The sequence below is a fragment of the Oncorhynchus clarkii genome, chromosome 12 (assembly GCF_045791955.1).
Source record: "Oncorhynchus clarkii lewisi isolate Uvic-CL-2024 chromosome 12, UVic_Ocla_1.0, whole genome shotgun sequence".
Classification (NCBI taxonomy): domain Eukaryota; kingdom Metazoa; phylum Chordata; class Actinopteri; order Salmoniformes; family Salmonidae; genus Oncorhynchus; species Oncorhynchus clarkii.
In genome coordinates, this window is record NC_092158.1 from 76,616,993 (window position 1) to 76,640,478 (window position 23,486).

A 23,486-nucleotide genomic window follows, 5' to 3' on the forward strand; every position below is an offset into this window, starting at 1 on the left:
TATCTATATATTGATGTAAAGTCAGTATTTTATTATCTATATATTGATGTAAAGTCAGTCTTGCCAGACCAAGGGTCAATTGTAGGCAATAATGACCATGAAGTGACAATGGATTCAGAATGACCCAAGTACAATCATGCTGAGATGATTTGTTATCAATAAAGACTTTACATATATCAGTTTGAATGGAGCCATTGTTTTCCACCACACTGACTTCCTCCAAAAACCAGGCACCCTTTGAAATTCCCAGTATTTACCATGAAACAGGTGTAATTGGGCAAAGATTGAACAACAGCAGAGGTGCATAAAGATGGTGGTCCACATGCACTTACCACAAATTCCTTGTTTTGCTAAGTTCGCCGTACATTGTTCAACGTATTGTTCATTGCTCTCCACTACAATTTTTGGTAATTACCACCGTATACATAATCCCAATTTTAGCTTCAAGATGCCGGCAATTTGAAAAACCGAAAAGGTAGATTGTGCTGATTTATTGGCACATTGAACCATGTCACGCGCCATAGTTTACAAACTCAGTGGGTAGTGCTAAAACATGACATCGTATCTCAATTCTGCCATCTTTATACACATCTCTACAAACAACAGACTTGAGGTTAACTGTTACTTTCTTTATTCCTTGAATTTCAGTTCACTCCACGGCCGCTGTCCCGTTCCACATCTCTCCCTCGCTCTTTCTTTTCAGCCTCACTCCGCCTCTCTGTCAGTATGCTCCTCCTCTCCTCCTCTAATGCAAAAGCATGAGCACTGCTGCAGCTGTGGGAGAAAGGAGGAGATGGAAGAGAACTGGGGGAGACGCATGAGGAGTAAGTGAGAAAACATTCAATGGAGCCTTGTGTCCCTCCCAACCATTCCCCCTGTCTCCTAGAGCAAAACCAATCACCTATTCTTTACCTCCTGTCACCACTATCTCCATCTCTCTGCGTCACCTTCCCAGTGCCACATAACATAGTGTGTGTGTATTATGTGATAACATTTGGAAAGTTTTACCCGTCCCTGAGTGAGGGGCGTAAGACACAAACATGCTAATTGAGTGGAATGAGAGGCGAGGGACGAGGAGATTCAGGCATTTGCAGAAAATGATGCACAAGAATTTGGAAGAGAACAAAAGTGTCCTTTGTCGCCATGTTGCTGGCTGGAACGTGGTCAGTGTCATTTGCATCACTGAAAATATTCAGTTGTGTATGGTCTTGGCTTCCCTCTCAGGCATGGCCATTTGGTCCCTATACAAGATCAATATTCCTACCACATGTCTTCCAGCCAACTAGGACTGTATCAGGGGAAATGTTTGTAGTTTTGCTGAATTGTTGCGTGTGCCTGCAAATAAGAAACCATACACAACATATTTACACGTGTAAAAACCTGCTATGTGTTTCACAAGCTGGTGTACAGACAAGTGATTATCAATCTGCAATTGCTCATATATGAGCTGTCATATTGTGGCAGAAGTTATTGCTGTTAATGAGCAATCACTTTTGTAGGTAATGAGGCCTCTATTTAATCAATAGCAGATGGTGGATTTGTGGATTGTGCTTTTAAAGGTGTGTTTGATTTGCTGTATGTCCTGGATTGTGCTTTTAAAGGTGTGTTTGATTTGCTGTATGTCCTGGATTGTGCTTTTAAAGGTGTGTTTGATTTGCTGTATGTCCTGGATTGTGCCTTTAAAGGTATGTTTGATTTGCTGTATGTCCTGGGTGGAGGAAGTTGACACTTGATTTTAAGACTAATGTTGAACTAATGACAATACAACTCTGATCATATTCTCATGCTGTACGGCAGCGGTTAGTAAGGCTGCTCAGCCCCATGATCCCCATTCTCAAAAGTCAAAGTCAAAAGTCAATCAAAAGTAATCAAGCACGACGACAGCTTTGAAGTGACTGTGACTCCTGTGAGACAAAGAGGGGCGAGAGACATAGGTGAACAGATAGGGTCTGGAGGGGACGCTTAATAACAGTGTAAACTGTGCGAGAAGGAGTCTGTGTTTGACTCATCCTCTGCCTAGACTACAAGCTTCACATCCATTTGGGTAATTACCCGCCCGCTGTGATCCTCGCGACCTCGCGTAATTAACACGCCTCGAGCAGGGAATGAAACTTTGATTGCCGTGGCCCATGCCCAAGTAGCAGGGGTTGCATCTGTCTCTGCCCTGAACGACTACTGTTCTGACATTGTGGGGATGAAACCACCTCTTTCAATGAAGCCTCTAACACGATAATTAAGAGGAAGGCTCTGACAATAGGACATTCAAGCAGTCGTTTATTCCCAATTAGTTGAAGTTCATGCAGTTAATAGTCGGTCAATCATGGCAGGAGAAAAGCAACATCTTTCATGGCCTAAGATGTGCTCATGTTCATAGTGGTGTGTATTCATGGTTACCAAGGGAAGCCAGGCCTCCCCAAAAATGTACTAATAAAAAAATAAAAAAAGTTAAAATAATTTATCTTTCATCTCTGTGTTTCATAATTTTCCTTCAATTCGCAAGAGGCTGAATGTATCTCACTGGAGAGAAGGCATTTGAGAGAGCAAAACAGCGCCCCTCTGTCTCTGTATGTGTAGCCCATCTATCTGATGCTGTCTGGTCAAAAAGGGTATGAGATTGTTGCCACCCCCACAGCATTGGATGCCAGAGAAGCCAGCGAGCATTTGACCTCCCATGATTAAAAAAATACACAATAATAGCCAATCAGCGTTGAGTTAAACTGAGTGAGCTCAACTGGGTATGGTCCTGGCGCACCAAAAACAGTGTCAAGGGAAGCCAGTTTGGATTTGGCTTCACAACAATCACATCACATCAAGTCAAACGTCATTGACATATAACGTTTTTTATTGTTGCATCTTCTTGTGCTGTTGTCCTGCGGTGGCTAGCTAGCTAAAATTGTCCCTTTCCTAAATTAGCCATGGACAAGGATAGTGATTTGGACTTGTGGTTTTACTTCATTCTCCTTATTGGCCAAGGATTATAATGGAGATTCTGATCCAACCATAAATTCATACATTGAGAGGATGGAAGGTCAATATGTAGCTAGATGTAGAAGGCTAATGTTAACTAGTTAGCATTGGCCATGAAAAGAGGTTGGGCTAGTGAGCAAGCGTTTTAGCCAGGTAGTCTAGGACAACAAAAAATGAAAGCGTGTACTGTATGACAGTCATTGATTGTTTCGGCAAAATGAAAGAGAGGAGGATTGGCGTATCTCAACAAGTAGGGTTAGTCAACATGTTTTTTTTTGTCCCTACGTGCACACACAGCAATCAGTACCATGGACAGCCACATGATATTTAGCTTAGTCCTTCCCCAGTGTTTTCACCCAGGCACCGTGACTGCAGGTTCATCTTGGTCAGCCGGAGCGATTGGCTTGGTCAGTTTTCTCTTGAAGTTCTTGTTTTGCTCTTATTTGGTCGTACTACATGTGGAGTTAGAAATCTATTTGGGCTTCATCGCTGAAAGAAACCCAGAGCATAGTGCATGAGGTGGACGAGGAAAGACCCCCCCCCCCCCCCCCACACACCTAATCATCGGTGTTATTCAGTCCTAAGTTATATGTTATTATAAAAATAATTGCAAAGAGTGTTGATGTGTATCCCGTGTAGAACCCACAGACAGAAGCCAGGTTGTTTGCTCATGTGATCATGCATCGCCTGTGGTGCCAGCAGCAGTGGTCTTGGGTCTACTGCGTGATTTGTTGGAAGACTCAGGTAGTGAGGGCAAGATGCCAAGTCCTCCCTCGGGTCTTTCCTCTTCATCTTTCGTTTTGAGTCGTCTTTATCCATCCCTTTGATCAATCACCCATCATGTCACTCTACCGCCCCCTCACCCTCCCCTTCTGCCCTCTCTCCCTCACCCTCCCCTTCTGTCCTCTCTCCCTCACCCTCCCCTTCTGCCCTCTCTCCCTCACCCTCCCCTTCTGTCCTCTCCCCCCTCCCCCTCCCCTTCTGCCCTCTCTCCCTCCCCCTCCCCTTCTGCCCTCTCTCCCTCCCCCTCCCCTTCTGTCCTCTCTCCCTCACCCTCCCCTTCTGTCCTCTCTCCCTCACCCTCCCCTTCTGCCCTCTCTCCCTCACCCTCCCCTTCTGCCCTCTCTCCCTCACCCTCCCCTTCTGTCCTCTCCCCCCTCCCCCTCCCCTTCTGCCCTCTCTCCCTCCCCCTCCCCTTCTGCCCTCTCTCCCTCCCCTTCTGCCCTCTCTCCCTCACCCTCCCATTCTGCCCTATCCCCCTCCCCTTCTGCCCTCTCTCCCTCACCCTCCCATTCTGCCCTCCCCCCCCTCCCTCCTTAGGCACACATCTGACCTGTGTTTTGGCTGCCTATTCTTAACCCTTGTGTCATTGACTCCATGCTCTCACACTCTCTGACCATATCACAATCCTGTTGCCACCGGTGATGATGTGTCCCATTCCTTCCTGTGCATCAGGGCAGATGTTGTTTTGATGGGGAAAACACAGACAGTAGAAGAGCAGGGAGATGAGGGTGGTGGGGTGGATACAGAAAAAAGAGAGTCACTTTCCAATCATGAGTTTTTCTCGGAACATTGAATTAAGCAGCGTGAAAGGGTGGGGGCCTCGGGGGGGGGTCTGAGGGCGGCCATAGAGATGCCCGAATGAAAGACTTCGTTGTTGGAGGCCGGGAGAGAGAGATGAAAGAGGAGAGGGAGATGGGGAGCAGCCCCCTCTCCCATCGCCTCCTTACCCTGCGGCCCTCCCTCACTCTGCCCATGTGAGCTAGGGTTCAAACATGAAAACCACACACACACACACACACACACACACACACACACACAGCAGAGCTACATACTCACAGACACAGACAGACGTAGTCTTAGACTCCCTCCAAACCGTGTGTCCATAAGATGTAACCTAGATTCAGATGATCTACTGCTACAGCAGCACTCAGTTTCCCAGGTGATTAGTTGTGTTAATTAATGAAGTCCTGTGTGATTGAGGTCTCGTCAGTTTAACTGCCGTGACTGACACGCTGGATGTAATCCCATTGCATGTAAACAGACAGGAGCCGGAGTCAAATTAACATCAGTGTGAATCCACTTTGATGAACGCATGCTGGACACCAGAATGAAGGGAAAGGGAGAAATGTGCTGCCTCAGCAGGTTGTATGTGTTCATTATCAATCAGTATTAGATGGATTCCGTTGGGGAAGTAACGTCTACACCTCAGGCTGTCTTCACATGTGACGGCGTTCTGTATGCAGACTGGGGACAGAAACATGTAACGCCTCTATGTAACGGCAACAAATGTGTTATGACATTGAAATCCCATTGTAATGAAAGCCCAGTTTGTACGAAGCCCATTTAATGCAGTGCATCCTGGTCATTATGTACCAGAGAGGGGTTGTTATTCTGCTCCATCTCTTGGATCATCTGGACGCGCTTGTTGAGTCATGGAGAAAACAGATGAGGGATGTATTGGTTGCCAGCTGGCTGTGACATTGTGTTAGAGCAGGAAACACAGTGGGGATAGGTTAGATTTCACACCAAGTCACATCTGTTGGTGGAAATATCTTATGTACCTCCCAGGAATTCGCTGTGTAAGAAACCACCAACGTTTCGCTATCAGTGATGTTTTTTTACCTAATATATTACTGGGAGGTTATATATATGGAGTGTGCGTCTCTCTCTGTTTTTGTAGCTTCCAGTTTATTCTCCGTTAGTCAGCACCTCTACACTAAATCATTTTCTCTGGGTGCGCGCCAGCTCATGCTTTTTATTTTAAATATGTTTTGTAACAGCAGCTTCAGTAGCAGTGTATTAGTGACTCGGTAATAAGAAAAAGAGAAGCTTTAGAGTTGTCGTTTTTCATCGGGGAAGAAGCTAGTTCCCCCCGGGGAGGAATTCTTTGGGGAATCTGTAACCTTACACCTCTAACCGAGCACCTCAGCTGAAAGGACGAGGCAAGTGAAAGAGGATCGCAAGATTGAGACAGATGGGAAATGTGCCGAAATAGTTGTTAGTGAAAGGCATGCCTGGACATACATTTTATCAAGTTTGACATTTTAAGACAACATATGGGAGAGAGGAGGAGGGAATGTGAAAAGTAAATGATGCAAGACTGAGATAAATGGACGGATTAAATTGTGTTTGAAAATTCAATGTAAATACTGACTGAAGAGAGGCAAAAATACTCTTACAGAGAGAGAGAAGACAGAACGAAGTAAAGACAGAGAGGAACAACAGGAAGCGCTTGAATAGGGTCATGAAAATACGGCACATGGTGATGGGTGAGGGATGAAGGAGGTTAGAGGAAGAAGAGGTCAGGAAGGAGAGATGAGGACGGTCAGGAAGGAGAGATGAGGGCGGTCAGGAAGGAGAGATGAGGGCGGTCAGGAAGGAGAGATGAGGACGGTCAGGAAGGAGAGATGAGGACGGACAGGAAGGAGAGATGAGGACGGTCAGGAAGGAGAGATGAGGACGGTCAGCAAGGAGAGATGAGGACGGTCAGGAAGGAGAAATGGAGAATGAGAAAGGAGGGGAAGGGGATGATGGAGGCAGATACATCCCATAATTAGCATAGTAATAGGAGAGTTAAAGGCCACACAATGGGTCAGTGTTGAGTCCAAGTTTTTCCATTTGGAGACAATGCACAATAGAGTTGGTATGAGCCCCAAACCACTCTAATAGCCAGCATGTAGCCCACCCCCCTCTATTTTACCACCCCAGAGAACACACTCTCTAACTAATAAAGTGGTATTGCCTCAGGGCTTGAAGCTACAAACCAGTCCTCCCCACTCTGAACCTTTTCATCAAGGTTAAGAGATCCAAACTATGACCATTTGTATAGATACTGTAAATATACTGTGTATTCTGAGAAGAGCAGAGGATTGAGAAGAGGATAGAGCAGGGGACAGAGAAGAGGATAGAGAAGAGGAAAGAGAAGAGGATAGAGCAACTTTGGATAAGGGACTCTGGATAAGGGACTTTGGATAAGGGACTCTGGATAAGGGACTTTGTGTAGGGGACTCTGGATAAGGGACTTTGGATAGGGGATTCTGGATAATTGACTCTGGATAAGGGACTCTGGATAAGGGACTCTGGATAAGGGACTTTGGATAGGGGACTCTGGATAAGGGACTCTGGATAAGGGACTTTGGATAGGGGACTCTGGATAAGGGACTCGATACGGGACTCTGGATAAGGGACTCTGGATAAGGGTACTCTGGATAAGGGACTTTGGATAAGGGACTCGATACGGGACTCTGGATAAGGGACTTTAGATAGGGGACTCTGGATAAGGGACTCTGGATAAGGGACTCTGGATAAGGGACTTTGGATAGGGGACTCTGGATAAGGGACTCTAGATAAGGGACTATGGATAAGGGACTTTGGATAAGGGACTCTGGATAAGGGACTCTGGATAAGCGACTCTGGATAAGCGACTCTGGATAAGGGATAAGAGAAGTAAAATGTAGTTGCACATACAGAAAATGTATGCACGCATGATTTTAAGTCGCTTAGGATAAAAGTGTCTGCTAAATGTCATGTATTATTATAATTATATTAAGTACCTCTGCACACCTGCTCTGGCTAAGACATGTATAACTTGGAGGTCATAACAGATATGCAGTGTGTTCAGTGAGGCAGGGTTCAAAGAACCTGGCAACGTCCCTGGGTTTGTCTGCACCACTATTTGGCCTCTGTGACCCCTATTCAGATCCCCTCTCTGTTCTACCAAGACCAGATGGGTAGTACCTGAGCGTATCTCTGAAGTTTCCGTAACAGCTCTCTGTGACCTTATTGCCAGACTCTGGTGCAGAAACCACATTTTTCTTTTGGACGATTGAGTCAGTTTTTCTTCTGTCTTGTGTTGAGGCTGCAACTGTTTCTGGACTTCATTTCCCACCGTACTATCAGGCCATGACTACCAGAGACGACTCTGTCCTGTCCTTGATTTCCTGCTCCAGAGAATCCTTGTAACCAGTAATGGCCTCAGATCCCCTTGATAGACTACGTATTTTACGATTTGATGCTTTTCATTTTACATTTAGATATTCTTGTTTTGTAGAGTCCCGTAAGTCGCTTAGCGGATCATGAGTGATCAGACATACAGTGGGGCAAAAAAGTATTTAGTCAGCCACCAATTGTGCAAGTTCTCCCACTTAAAAAGATGAGAGATGCCTGTCATTTTCATCATAGGTACACTTCAACTATGACAGACAAAATGAAAGAAAAAAAATCCAGAAAATCACATGGTAGGATTTTTAATTAATTAATTTGCAAATTGTGGTGGAAAATAAATATTTGGTCACCTACAAACAAGCAAGATTTCTGGCTCTCACAGACCTGTAACTTCTAGTGACTCTCCATCCCGCGTGCGGGAGCGTAATCATCGACTGACACTAATTAGCATAATGTAACGGACATAAATATTCCTAGAAAATATTCCTATTCATGAAAATCCGTTTGTTCTTCATGTTTGGCTGAGAAATCACCCGGAAATTGCAGTCACGAAAACTCCAAAAAAGATTCCAAATTAGCTCCATAATATCGACAGAAACATGGCAAACGTTGTTTATAATCAATCCTCAAGGTGTTTTTCAAATATCTATTTGATAATATATCCACCGGGACAATTGGTTTTTCAGTAGAACCGATTGGAATAATGGCTACCTCTGTATTTTACGCGAGAATCACTCTGGGAGCCATCAGGTGACCAGTTGCGCAATGTAGCCGCTTACGGGTATTCTTCAACATAAATGCGTAAAACTACGTCACAATGCTGTAGACACCTTGGGGAATACGGAGAAAAAGTAATCTGGTTGATAGCCCATTCACTGCTCAATAGGGACGCATTGGAACGCAGAGCTTTCAAAAGATGAGTCACTTCCGGGTTGGATTTTTCTCAGGCTTTCGCCTGCAATATCAGTTCTGTTATACTCACAGACAATATTTTTACAGTTTTGAAAACTTTAGAGTGTTTTCTATCCTAAGCTGTTAATTATATGCATATTCTAGCATTTTGTCCTGACAAAATATCCCGTTTACTACGTGAACGTTATTTTTCCAAAAATTAAAATACTGCCCCCTAGTCAGAAAAGGTTTTTAAGAGGCTCCTCTGTCCTCCACTCGTTACCTGTATTAATGGCACCTGTTTGAACTTGTTACCAGTATAACAGACACCTTTCCATAACCTCAAACAGTCACACTCCAAACTCCACTATGGCCAAGACCAAAGAGCTGTCAAAGGACACCAGAAACAAAATTGTAGACCTGCACCAGGCTGGGAAGACTGAATCTGCAATAGGTAAGCAGCTTGGTTTGAAAAAATCAACTGTGGGAGCAATTATTAGGAAATGGAAGACATACAAGACCACTGATAATCTCCCTCGATCTGGGGCCCAAGATCTCACCCCGTGGGGTCAAAATGATCACAAGAACGGTGAGCAAAAATCCCAGAAACACACGGGGGGACCTAGTGAATGACCTGCAGAGAGTTGGGACCAAAGTAACAAAGCCTACCATCAGTAACACACTACGCCGCCAGGGACTCAAATCCTGCAGTGCCAGACGTGTCCCCCTGCTTAAGCCAGTACATGTCCAGGCCCGTCTGAAGTTTGCTAGAGAGCATTTGGATGATCCAGAAGAAGCTTGGGAGAATGTCATATGGTCAGATGAAACCAAAATATAACTTTTTGGTAAAAATTCAACTCGTCGTATTTGGAGGACAAAGAATGCTGAGTTGCATCCAAAGAACACCATACCTACTGTGAAGCATGGTGGTGGAAACATCATGCTTTGGGGCTGTTTTTCTGCAAAGGGACCAGGACGACTGATCCTTTTAAAGGAAAGAATGAATGGGGCCATGTATCGTGAGATTTTGAGTGAAAACCTCCTTCCATCAGCAAGGGCATTGAAGATGAAATGTGGCTGGGTCTTTCAGCATGACAATGATCCCAAACACACCGCCCGGGCAACGAAGGAGTGACTTCGTAAGAAGCATTTCAAGGTCCTGGAGTGGCCCAGCCAGTCTCCAGATCTCAACCCCATAGAAAATCTTTGGAGGGAGTTGAAAGTCCGTGTTGCCCAGCAACAGCCCCAAAACATCACTGCTCTAGAGGAGATCTGCATGGAGGAATGGGCCAAAATACCAGGAACAGTGTGTGAAAACCTTGTGAAGACTTACAGAAAACGTTTGATCTCTGTCATTGCCAACAAAGGGTATATAACAAAGTATTGATAAACTTTTGTTATTGACCAAATACTTATTTTCCACCATAATTTGCAAATAAATTCATAAAAAATGCTACAAAGTGATTTTCTGGATTTTCTTTTCTCATTTTGTCTGTCATAGTTGAAGTGTACCTATGATGAAAATTACAGGCCTCTCTCGTCTTTTTAAGTGGGAGAACTTGCACAATTAGTGGCTGACTAAATACTTTTTTGCCCCACTGTAACTGCCTCAGTCTGATAGTTGATCCAGGGAGCTGGGAGGGTGAACACACTGGAACAAATCCACCACTAGAGGGAACGCTTGCCTCAGTATTCTCTGCTGGAGACCTCGCTGATGGAATCGTGTTCAGAGTCACCTAGTGGCGCAGCACGGGAACAACAACTCCATCCATCCATCCCTTTATTCTCTCCTCACTTCCTGGATTTCCTCCTCTGCATTCAACTGTTTGTTAGTCAGTGCACAAATATTGTTCATATTCTACATGTACAGAGACAGTCAAAAACATACATTACGCATATTTATTTTCAACATCAGAAGGTACACACAAGGAATGAAGTGCGTTCTATGATTTACTCGCTGTTCAAGCTTGTGTTGGTCAGGGAATTTGTCTGTTCTGTTTCTCCACGCACGGCATGTTAATAGAGACGTGCGAGCCGGGAGACTGAGCGGCAGAGATAAATCAACACAATTATTTCAGGAAATAATATTACACAGTTGTTTTACAAACACAAGTTGTAAACCAGATATAGTAGCATAATAAAGATTCCTCACCGTCATCGCTCAGCATTTACTCCATGCTGCTGCTAGCATATCGACATGTACACACAACCCCTCAAATACAGTACGTTCATTGTAAAAATATAAAGTAGCAGTTGCATTGTGGTGACAACGTTTCCCGTGTGCCTCAACTGTCACAAAGGTCTGGTTATTTGAAAAAGTGCAAGTTTTGACTTGAAAAGCCTACTGTCATACTGAATGCCCAGTGCTCTCTCTCTCTCTCTCTCTCTCTCTCTCTCTCTCTCTCTCTCTCTCTCTCTCTCTCTCTCTCTCTCTCTCTCTCTCTCTCTCTCTCTCTCTCTCTCTCTCTCACACACACACACACACACACACATTCAAGTTGATATAATCCTCACAAACAATTTTGCAGATGTAAAAATGGCGAAAGTTACTCAAGAACAAAATGTTGTTGGATGAAGATGAAGAGAATAACAGGTGCAGTGTAGTGCAGGAGACAGACAAGGGACATGTGCATCATTCAGACAACTACACACAATAGGAGCTACAGTGCAGGAGATTCATGAATAATTTCATACACAAACCATATGCCAACAAACAAGACAACGTTGTTTATATTTGACTTAGTGGGAAAGAGATGAAATATAGACACTTTGGAATACACAAAGATGTTTCTCTCTATTCAGTCTCTCTAGAATCAACCTTTATGAGATCTCACGTTCTAAAGACGACAGCTTTCAGATGATTCCCCTAAAGGTGTCTATCGGGAAACGCCTTTAAAGTGACAGGAGAGACCAGATAAGTAACACATGATAAGTTCTCTACTGATATACACTGAAGAGAGGGACTTTCCATTATGTCACATTCGTGCTCCTTTTGCAACACAAAAACCAGGCTTTAATAAAAAGGTGAGAAAAAGCTACCTGATTCTGGAGAATGAAAACACCTAGTTCTTTTCTCCAGCAAATGACGAACTGGATTTCAGACAATAAGACCCTTAGCTATGATTATTTAAGGATTGCGTTGGTCATTGTATTGTTGTTATTACGCACAGTAACAACCGATAAATGATTCATTGATCTATGCTAAAGACACTATGAAAACAATGTGTGTAAATTAGTAAATTAGGGAGAAAAGAGGCTCAGAGGAAAACTTGACTGAAGAACAATAGTGCAAATAGTAGAAAGCAGCAAACTATCCTGTCTGTTATATTGCACAGCTGAACTGAGAGTTGATATAGTGTTTGAACCCACGTATGATTCATATTACATGTCATATCACCAATCATTTTATCATTACAGAACACTGGAGGTTGATTCCACATCATAATATCATGTATCATGTCCAAATTAAACAAACGGCGTAATACGACTGTGTAGATAAACATCATACCTACCTACTTGAATGTCACTCAAATATTCTGGGTATCTTCCCTGCACATTTCCTCCTGAGACAGTTTCTGTAGCAGAAGTGCTCCTTTGGTCAAATGTCTGTTTATCCTTCATTACACACGTCTCAACAAGTCATTATTTGTCTCATCCTCAGCTCTCTGCTGGAACTGTCCATCTCTTGGTGTTCCTTTCCTATTACCTCGTTAAAAAAGTCACACGTTCATACAATCTCATGTGTAATTATATCTCTAGGTGACTGTACCACAGCCCAACTGAGGTACACGTATGGGTGAGGTGTGCAGAGTAGAACCACTACCTCAGCCTCCCATTTGGTTCTCTACACAAACAAAAACATGGGCTCAGGTTAAAGTACAAAATAATGCTGGCAAGGCGAAAGGGGTGTAGATCTAGTACTAAATCCAGCGCAAAACGTGCAAAAAACAAATGGAAGACCTCACTTCAAGACCTACAGGTAGGTATATACAGTTGAAGTCGGAGGTTTACATACACATTAGCCAAATACATTTAAACATTTACATTTCTGACATTTAATCCTAATAAAAATTCCCTGTCTTAGGTCAGTTAGGTACACCACTTTATTTTAAGAATGTGAAATGTCAGAATAATAGCAGATATAATTATTTCTTTCAGCTTTTATTTATTTCATCACATTCCCAGTGAGTCAGAAGTTTGCATACACTCAATTAGTATTTGGTAGCATTGCCTTTAAATTGTTTAACTTGGGTCAAACGTTTCGAGTAGCCTTCCACAAGCTTCCCACAATAAGTTGGGGGACTTTTAGCCCATTCCTCCTGACAGAGCTGGTGTAACTGAGTCAGGTTTGTAGACCTCCTTGCTCACACATGCATTTTCAGTTCTGCCCACACATTTTCTATAGGATTTAGGTCAGGGCTTTGTGATGGCCACTCCAATACCTTGACTTTGTTGTCCTTAAGCCATTTTGCCACAACTTTGGAAGTATGCCTGGGGTCATTGTCCATTTGGAAGACCCATTTGCGACCAAGCTTTAACTTCCTGACTGATGTCTAGAGATGTTTCTTCAATTTATCCCCCTAATTTTCCATCCTCATGAAGCCATCTATTTTGTGAAGTGCACCAGTCCCTCCTGCAGCAAAGCACCCCCACAACATGATGCTGCCACCCCCGTGCTTCACAGTTAGGATGGTGTTCTTCGGCTTGCAAGCATCCCCCTTTTTCCTCCAAACATAACGATGGTTATTATGGGAAAAGAGTTCTATTTTTGTTTCATCAGACCAGAGGACATTTCTCCAAAAAGTACGATCTTTGTCCCCATGTGCAGTTGCAAACTGTAGTCTGGCTTTTTTATGGCGGTTTTGGAACAGTGGCTTCTTCCTTGCTGAGTGGCCTTTCAGGTTATGTCGATATATATATTTTTTTTACTGTGGAGATAGAGACATTTGTACCTGTTTCCTCCAGCATCTTCAGAAGGTTCTTTACTGTTGTTCTGGGATTGATATGCACTTTTCGCACCAAAGTACGTTCATTTCTAGGAGACAGAACTCATCTCCTTCCTGAGCGGTATGACGGCTGCGTGGTCCCATGGTGTTTATACTTGCGTACTATTGTTTGTACAGATGAACGTGGTACCTTCAGGCATTTGGAAATTGCTCCCAAGGATGAACAAGACTTGAATGAACCAAAAATTCTGAGGCTGATTTCTTTAGATTTCCCATCATGTCAAGCAAAGAGGCACTGAGTTTGAAGGTAGGCCTTGAAATACATCCACAGGTACACCTCCAATTGACTAAAATTATGTCAATTAGCCCATCAGAAGCTTTTAAAGCCATGATATCATTTTCTGGAATTTTTAAAGCTGTTTAAAGGCACAGTCAACTTAATGTATGTAAACTTCTGACCCACTGGAATTGTGATACAGTGAATTATAAGTGAAATAGTCTGTCTGTAAACAAAAAAATGACTTGTATCATGCACAAAGAAGATGTCCTAACCGACTTGCCAAAACTATAGTTTGTTAGCAAGAAATTTGTGGAGTGGTTGAAAAACTAGTTTTAATGACTCTAAGTGTGTGTAAACTTCCGACTTCAACTAAATGAATGGAGGGGTTGGGAAGGGTCTGAGGGGGCCATCCCTTTGCCTCAGATTCCTGACTCACTTTTATATGTCAGTGGATCACGAGTAATGGTCGTCTGTAGGATGTCAAAATCCATCTGATTGTCCAAAACACACAGCATGTTGCTGCTAGATGTCATTGTGGCTGTGTCCTGAAACAAATTATGAAAGTCTACAGAAACTGAATTCCTCCTTTCCTCCTCCCTGTCTTTTCCTTTTTGCCTATCCAGTTCATCCTCGTCCTCTCCACAGCTCAGTGCTACCTCATTCTCATAGCAGAAGGCGCTGGGGGAGTGGGGGGTTACGAGGTGCTGGGTGATTCTGGGGCTGGTTGGGAATAGTGAGTGGGAGGAGGCGGATGAGGCAGGCCGGCTGGCCGTCTCACTGAGCTCCTTGGCGCTGCAGTGGGGTGTGGAGGGCACCTCGTAGGTCTTGTGGAAGCGAGCATAGTCCACCTGATACTTGGTTCGGTCCTCAAAGATCACAGGCTCAAACCTATGCCCCCATAGGATCTCCTTGGCCAGATAGGAGCTGCGAGCCTGGGTGGTCATGGCGGTGGCCTCCACCATGCCCTCCAAGATCACTACGATCTCAAAGTCATCAGACTCCAGATCAGCCCGGCTCACAGTATACAGGGGGCTGTCCTCGTCGATCTCATGGACGATAACCAGAGGAGAAACCAGAAAGAGTCTGTCTATGCCTTCGTCGTAGCCTACGTTGAGATCCCTCTGCTCTAGAGGGATAAACTCTCCCTCTGCCGTGACGTAGGGTCGAATGAGCTGTGCCCGCACATGGGCCTCCACGATGTGGCTCTTGCGCAGGTTACCCACCCGCCACATGAGGCACAGCTTGCCATCGCGCAGGGAAATCACAGCGTTTTTCGAGAACAGCAGGGTCTGGTTCCTCTTCTTAGGGCGTGCCATTTTGACCATGATTGTGCCAAGCATGAAGGAGTCAATGATGCATCCCACTATGGACTGGACCACCACTGTGATCACTGCCACAGGGCACTCCTCAGTGACACAGCGCCACCCATAACCAATGGTGGTCTGGGTCTCGACGGAGAATAGGAAGGCTCCGACGAAGCCCTCTACATGAAGGAGGCATGGCTGCCACGTTTTCTGCACCCCTTCAACTTCACCAACCCCAAGCCCATTCTCTTCCAACCCCGAAGAGGAACTCATTCCAGGGTGCTCTTCAAAATCCCCATGGGCTCTGGAAACTGAATAGAAGATTATTCCAAAAAACATCCAGGAGGACAGGAAGGTCGAGCAGAAGAGGAGTAGTAAGTATCTCCAGCGGATGTCCACGCAGGTGGTAAAGATGTCGGCCAGGTAACGTTGTGATTTCTCCTCCATGTTAGAGAACACCACGTTGCAATGCCCATTTTTCTTGACGAAGCGACTTCTTAGTTGGCTCGATCCTGTAGTAGAGATCTTTCCGTTGTAATTGTTCATCCTACGACCTGTGGCTCCTGATATCCTATCTCCTCCGGATGTGCCACTAGGGGAGAGGAACCGGCTATTTGGCGAGCTGTGGCCGTTGTGGAGCCCAAGTGTGGAGATTTTCAGGCCCTCCTCATCTGGCGCTGCGAAGTTGTACCTGTTGGGTTAACAAAAGGGGAAAGTATGGATAAATAAGAAAATTGACCAGAGTGATGCAAGAGATGTGAGAGTGGTTTGAGAGAGGGTGTAGAACAGGAAGAGTTGAGGTTATAAAACTGTGTCCGTGGTCTCATAGGGCTGGCTATCTGTTCTTACCAGTGTGCCCTACAGGACAGAGTGACTATGAATAGCTTGCCAACTCTGCACAGTGTGAGAGACATAATGTATGACTCACATTCTCTCATGCATTAAGACCGCGCTTAGGAAGGATATGCTGTGAATGAGAAATGTATTACAGTCCTATAAGGGTATCCTTCTTGAATACAAAGGTAGCATGAAATGTTGCTTTCTCACTTTCCTCAAGACCATTTGACCTACCTCTGGTAACCTCTTAATATTGATCAGACTGACCTGTCTCTCTCCTCTGGAGAGGATAACCTGGGAAGGTGAGTTGTGTTTAGCTATGTGAGAGGGATTGCGGTCATCACGGGTTTAGGGATTATACATGAGCCAAGTCTCTTGACAGCCTATGTTGACTGGGACATACAGACATTATATTGACCAATTTATAGTGCTCCATTGATCAGGAAACTATATTCAACCATATACTTATTGAATTTTTAATGTTTGCACTATTTTGGTTCCATTCATTTGATATTGAAGTTATGTACATTTGAAGTCGGAAGTTCACATACACATTAGCCAAATACCTTTAAACTCAGTTTTTCACAATTCCTGACATTTAATCCCAGTAACAATTCCCTGTTTTAGGTCAGTTAGGATCACCACTTTATTTAAAGAATGTGAAATGTCAGAATAATAGTAGAGAGAACAATTTATTTCAGCTTTTATTTCTTTCATCGCATTCCCAGTGGGTTAGAACTTTACATACACTCAATTTGTATTTGGTAGCAATGCCTTTAAATTGTTTAACTTGGGTCAAACGTTTCGAGTAGCCTTCCACAAGCTTCCCACTTGAAATACATCCACAGGTACACCTCAAATTGACTCAAATTATGTCAATTAGCCTATCAGAAGCTTCTAAAGCCATGACATAATTTTCTGGAATTTTCCAAGCTGTTTAAAGGCACAGTCAACTTAGTGTATGTAAACTTCTGACCCACTGGAATTGTGATACAGTGAATTATAAGTGAAATAATCTGTCTGTAAACAATTGTTGGAAAAATGACTTGTGTCATGCACAAAGTAGATGTTCTAACTGACTTTCCAAACTATAGTTTGTTAACAAGAAATTTAACTGTATGTAAACTTCCAACTTCAACTGTACATTGGCGAGCTAAGGTTGTCCATTTCCCTGTGATAACACAAATAAGGAGAAGCATTGTCAGCTATGGGGACATAAAGTATGACCAGTTATTGAAAAAGTACCCAATTGTCATACTTGAGTAAAAGTCAAGATAACTTAATAGAAAATTACTCAAGTAAAAGTGAAAGTCACCCAGTAAAATACTACTTGAGAAAAGGTCTAAAAGTATTTGGTTTTAAATATACTTAGCTATCAAAAGTAAATGTAATTGCTAAAATATACATAAGTATCAAAAGTAAAAGTATAAATAATTTCAAATTCCTTATATTAAGCAAACCAGACAGCACCATTTTCTTGTTTTTATTTATTTACGTATCGCCAGGGGCACACTCCAACACTCAGACATCATTTACAATTAAAGCATGTGTGTTTAGTGAGTCTGCAAGATCAGAGACAGTAGGGATGACCAGTGATGTTCTCTTGATAAGTGTCTGAAATCCTGTCCTGCTAAGCATTCAAAATGTTACGAGTACTTTGGGGTGCCAAGGAACATGTGTAGGGTAAAAAGTACATTATTTTCATTAGGAATGTAGTGAAGTAAAAGTAAAAATGTAAGTAAAAATATAAATAGTAATATCCCCAAAATTACTTAAGTAGTACTTTCATTTTTACACCACTGGGTATGACACAGGTATGACAGAATCCATTCATGGCATCCTCACCTGTTGGCCCGTGCTGTTCCCATGGCACCAGTGATCATCAGGTGGTCAGTAGGGCTATAAGTAGGGTGGGAGGCTGGACTCCGCCCTGGCAAGTAGTCTACTGCGAAATATTTGGTATCGGCATGGCAACTGTCAATGTGTGCACGGACGGCATCCCCCGGTGAAGACAACTACAGGGAGAAAGATTTTACATTTTGCCAAGATTCCTACACAGTACAGGTGTGGGATATTAATTTGACCAATATAGTCAGGGCAAAATAGTCCTGCAGCAAAATTATTCAAACATTTAGTCCATAATGTTGCTTGATCGGTGGTTAGGCTATTAGCTGGTCAAAATGAGACTACATGAAAAGTGAAATACTGTTAATATAACTGCAGGTTTTCAGTGAATGTATGAAATCACAAAGCTCATCTACATTTCCTGCTTCTCAGGAAAATTCTCAGCCAAAATAATAATGATAAAATTAAGATCCTACATCTGTACCTGTGCATCACCATATAATTTTGCACAGATTTTGATAACTATCCCTCAACATTCATAACTGATTTAGTGTGAGCATATTTTATTGAGAGAACTATAATTTGATGTGACCTGGTTTTTGGGTTACAAACAATCCGTTCTAGTCAAAAGTTTGGACATACCTACTCATTCAAGTGTTTTTCTTTATTTTTACTATTTTCTACATTGTAGAATAATAGAGTAGACATCAAAACAATGAAATAACACATGGAATCATGTAGGAAGCAAAAAAGTGTTAAACAAATCAAAATATATTTTAGATTTTAGATTCTTCAAAGTAGCCACCATTTGCCTTGCTGACAGCTTTGCACACTCTTGGCATTCTCTCAACCAGCTTTATGAGGTAGTCACCTTAAATGCATTTCAATTAACAGGTGTGCCTTGTTAAAAGTACATTTGTGGAATTTCTTTCCTTCTTAATGTGTTTGAGCCAATCAGTTGTGTTGTGACAAGGTAGGGGTGGTCTGTATATCTTCAAGTAATAGTTCAGTCCTGAGACAATACACTTCTGTGGTTGATTGTGTTATTCGTCTCTTTATAGAGGCCAATGTCACAACTGAAAATACACCTGTCATTACTTCATTTCGAAGCTAAATAAAGACTTCAACGAAACTAAACAACGTGGTTCCACCATGATCTCCAAATTTCCTAACGTCACGTAATATTAGAAAACGGCTCAGGGTTGTTTCTGTCGTATCTATGTAAAAGAAATCCCTCTCATAATCCTTGCATCATAATACCTACGATACAAAACACTTAGAAATCCAAGATCAAGGTAGTAGTTGTAGCTTTATTTTGTGAAAACATGCAAAGGTTTTGTGTCTTTGTGAAACTACATCATTTGAGACCTTTGCACGAAAGGGCCAGTTTTCCTGACAGATCAACCGCCAGATGTGAGGATGTATGTGACAGTCCACAAAGCCAAACATGGTTGCCAATGGAATTGTCTGCAAGAACATTGACATATATATATTTTTCTCTCTGTGTGACTAAATGTACAATACAGGGACATTATTAGGATTGTTATCAATGTTGTTCACACTTTCCAGTGGTCTTATGTTGTGTCTTCTCCCACAGGTACTTCTGGTTCAGGAGGACAACATCAACTGAGGACATGATTACACTGAAGATCACATCCATCAATGTCGGAGTAATCATGACGCTGATCACTTTTTGGTTACAGGAGTTGAAATGAGACAGGTATAGATGCAGTGCTTGCAGGTGATTAGCAGCGAGCGGTTTCCATAGGAACCCTTTATTGTGGAATTTGGAGGGTGACTGTGTGGTGAAGCGAGGGGGATGGAGCGTATCGGTAAAGCCACTAGAGACATGGTGGAGGGGGCTAGTAAGAGCTCTTCAAGATGAGTCACGGAGAGGGGAAGATTCAAGATTAAACAGAACACATCTTAAACTGATTCACAGAGGTTTAACAAAATTACATCTAACAGTCACTCATCATCACAGTGTAGGGAGATGATGAGTGCATAGGAAGACTGAACTTTGGGGAGAGAACGTCTGAATACGAATCCTTGTTACACAACACAGATACAGATACTTAATCCCCCTTGAGCAGGAGGTGTGTGTGTGCGTGTGCGTGTGCGTGCGTGCGTGTGTGTGTGCGCGTGTGTGTGTGTGTGTGTGTGCGTGCGTGGGTGGGTGCGTGTGTTGGCTGGGGAGGGGAGGGGAGACTTCCTTTACTGTATCTTTATGTGTACTTGTCTGGCAAGGCCATTCTTAACCCATAATCTCTTAAATTGCAGATGAATAGTCTCCTAATCTCTAGTCTCAAAGAAGTGATATGAAAGGCAGATCTAAATAGAGTGACCTGGTTCAGATTTCCCACTAATCCCTTACAGAGAGAGAAGAAAAGGAGGGAGACGGTGCTGGTGGCGGACAGTGTTGTGGAAGGATGACGACGCCAACAGGACATCTCCTAAACCACGTCATACTTGTCCCAGGTTAATCACTGGAGTAGGATTACATACCATTTGGCATATGGGTTCTTACTGCACATCAAGACATATCTCAAACACATAGGAAGACACAAGCTGGGCCCAAGCAGTCCTCTCTGAGATGTATAAAAGGGAACAGTATGCGTATGAGCCTATCGATGGCTGTTCAAAATGGGTAGGGTTCGGCTGCGATGTGTTTCTTGTTTTCATTATGATTTTTTGTTGTATTTATTGATGAGAAACCAATGGGATGTAGGCTTACAAGGAAACTAATAAAACAAGAGAAGAATAAAGGTGGACCCAACCACAAGTTCCTTGTTTTCTCAAACGCTACAGTTAAAGCCCATACCCCATCCTAAGTGAAAATAAAACATGCTATTCTAATACCAGACGCAGGGTTTGGGATGTATAACTGAATTATAAAACATGCTATTCTAATACCAGACGCAGGGTTTGGGATGTATAACTGAATTATAAAACATGCTTTTCTAATACCAGACGCAGGGTTTGCGATTGTATAACTGAATTATAAAACATGCTATTCTAATACCAGACGCAGGGTTTGGGATGTATAACTGAATTATAAAACATGCTATTCTAATACCAGACGCAGGATTTGGGATGTATAACTGAATTATAAAACATGCTATTCTAATACCAGACGCAGGGTTTGGGATGTATAACTGAATTATAAAACATGAAGTGGCTAATAAGAGCCTGTTACAGCAGTACTTAATGTTGGCAGGTACAGAGGGAATGAGTTTGTTTATGTTGACCTTTATTTTCTCTGGCTTTGGTACATTTCCAGAATCCATTCAGATGCAAAACTTTGTGTGGTCAAATTAGATTATGATCATAATAAACTATTTTAATCTTGTCAGTTCCACGAACAAGCCAGAAATTCAGTTGATCAATCCAGTCTGGGCTCTCAGAGAATTCACTAAGAAGGTCTACTGATATCATTTTTACAAGTGGAACAATTAAAAAAATTATTATTCCATGAGCCACTGTGTCAAAGAAACATGACCAAATGACATCTGACAGTCTAGGAATTCCCATCACCCTTCATTTGTAACAGATCAATCCCTGTCTCCCTGCGTGTCAATCATGTTGAACGATCTGGAACCTTCTCTGTCTGTTTACAGCTAGGGTAGAGTACCCTAATTAGGGTCAGTCAACAACAGCCCCCTACTAAGTAGTGATTGATCAACCCCAGTCAGCTCAACCATTGCATGCATGGCTTCAAATGATGACTGCGTGTTTAAACAAGGAAAGTGTTACATAATGAAGGGCCAAGTAGATCAAAGTCATTCTTTTTGCAGGTAAATGGGGTGAATTCTCTGCTTGGTTCATTTTATTACTACTTCTATTGTACTATTATTTTAACCTGTATAAATGTTGTTTTAGAAACGTGCTGAAAATTCTAATTATATGGGAAACGTAAGGTGGTGTTGGCTTTGTACTTGGAAAAATATAATAACTTGTTTCTTCGTTGCTAAATCCCAGTTTTTAGAACACAGATGCAGAATCACAAGCGGGTTTTACCAGTAAGGATCGCCTGGCCACACAGAGTTAACTGTAGGATTATCCGTTTCATTACAACATCAACTTTCCTCTAACTTTCCTGAACTTCTGCTCCCTGTGTTTATTTATATATCCCTCTCTGTCCCCGTCTCCTGTTTATTGCTCTGGTGTGCTGTAGGCTACTCAACAGATCCATCCTTTATCGACATTTTCCTCTGTACACATTTACTGTAGCTTTGACATTTGGATGTCATCCATTATTGTGAATGGGTCTGTAAACCCTGGGTTAATTCGCTCTCAGTTTGTGAACAAAACATTGTGATGACCTCGAACACAGACTAAATGATTCTAGAGAGGAGCAGGTCTTACTGTCATAACAGCAGGTGATTATGACTGATTCCTGGATGCCCTAGAGTTGAAATAAGATTGAACTGTATAATAAAGTAGCTGTTTGCTCTGTATCCCTACACAGCAGTTTCCTTGCAGTGTATGATCATGGACTGGGTGACGCAGTGTCTCATTGAGCTCTAGATTGATGGAAGGACAAACTTTAATGGGGAATGGTAGTGTATAAGTGTCTCATGCAAATGTCTTGAGCAGGTATTATTGTCAAATACTTAGTAGGAGATATCCAAATAACCAAGTTCACAATTATAAATTCAAATATTGCTCTGACCAGTTTAAATGTATCTTTGATAATTATTAACCTAGTTATAAAAAATAAAAAAATCTGAGTTAAACCAAGGTTATGCATCCTATCAATAGTAGCATACCCAGGTGAGACCGGACAGCTGTTCCAGGAACCATGAAATAGAAGAGGCATTTGATTCTCACTGGTTTCAGAACAAGCCTTCATTATTTGTAGATTATCTTTTTGAAAATACATTTTAAAAACTGTGAAAATGAATAGTAATACATTTTCTCTTGGTGAAGTCTGTGAGTCCTGTTTCCCACCACAAACGTCTTGACATTCTAATGTGTATTGGACACTGGGGACCTTTACGCATTTTAGGTTAGGATTTAGGATAATTGATAAATAGGCCAGGCTTACCTTAAAAACAACAAGTTATTTTGTTGTGCAGCTTGCTTGTTGTTTCGATCCACTTCTGAATTATAACCTCAATTCTGAATAGTCCACACACTCTTTGGAAGGAAGGATGTGTAACCCCAGGAGTCTCTGTTGTACGCCTTGCCTTTCGGCAATAGTCCTATCCTGTTCTGTTTCCACTCTCTAATTCCTTTAACATTAATCACACATTTTTGCATATCTTTATTGTTTTTTCCCCTTTTGTTTTTGAATCCTTTGTTGTCCTCTGCCGCCTTCTAACTGTCTCCTGTAATCCGGTCGGTGCACGCTCTCCTCCACAGACTCGTGCACTGGAGTCTCCAAATGCTGTGTCAATTTACTCTGTGCAAAGTGTGTGGGTTCCAGGGGGTGCTTGTCAGTTTGATTATGTCTCCCTCACGTCTTTA

At 42.6% G+C, this 23,486-nt stretch overlaps 1 protein-coding gene across 1 annotated transcript; it reads right to left on the reverse strand.

Moving 5' to 3' along the window:
• Positions 1-14,083: 14,083 nt before the first annotated feature.
• On the reverse strand, positions 14,084-23,123 carry LOC139421338 (inward rectifier potassium channel 4-like). The gene is made up of 3 exons (XM_071172117.1): positions 23,065-23,123; positions 18,018-18,187; positions 14,084-16,026 (listed from the first exon to the last, which is right to left on the reverse strand). The coding sequence occupies exons 2-3, from the start codon at positions 18,053-18,055 to the stop codon at positions 14,451-14,453; spliced, it is 1,614 nt and encodes a 537-aa protein (XP_071028218.1). The 5' UTR covers positions 18,056-18,187; positions 23,065-23,123; the 3' UTR covers positions 14,084-14,450.
• Between the last annotated feature and the right edge of the window lie 363 nt (positions 23,124-23,486).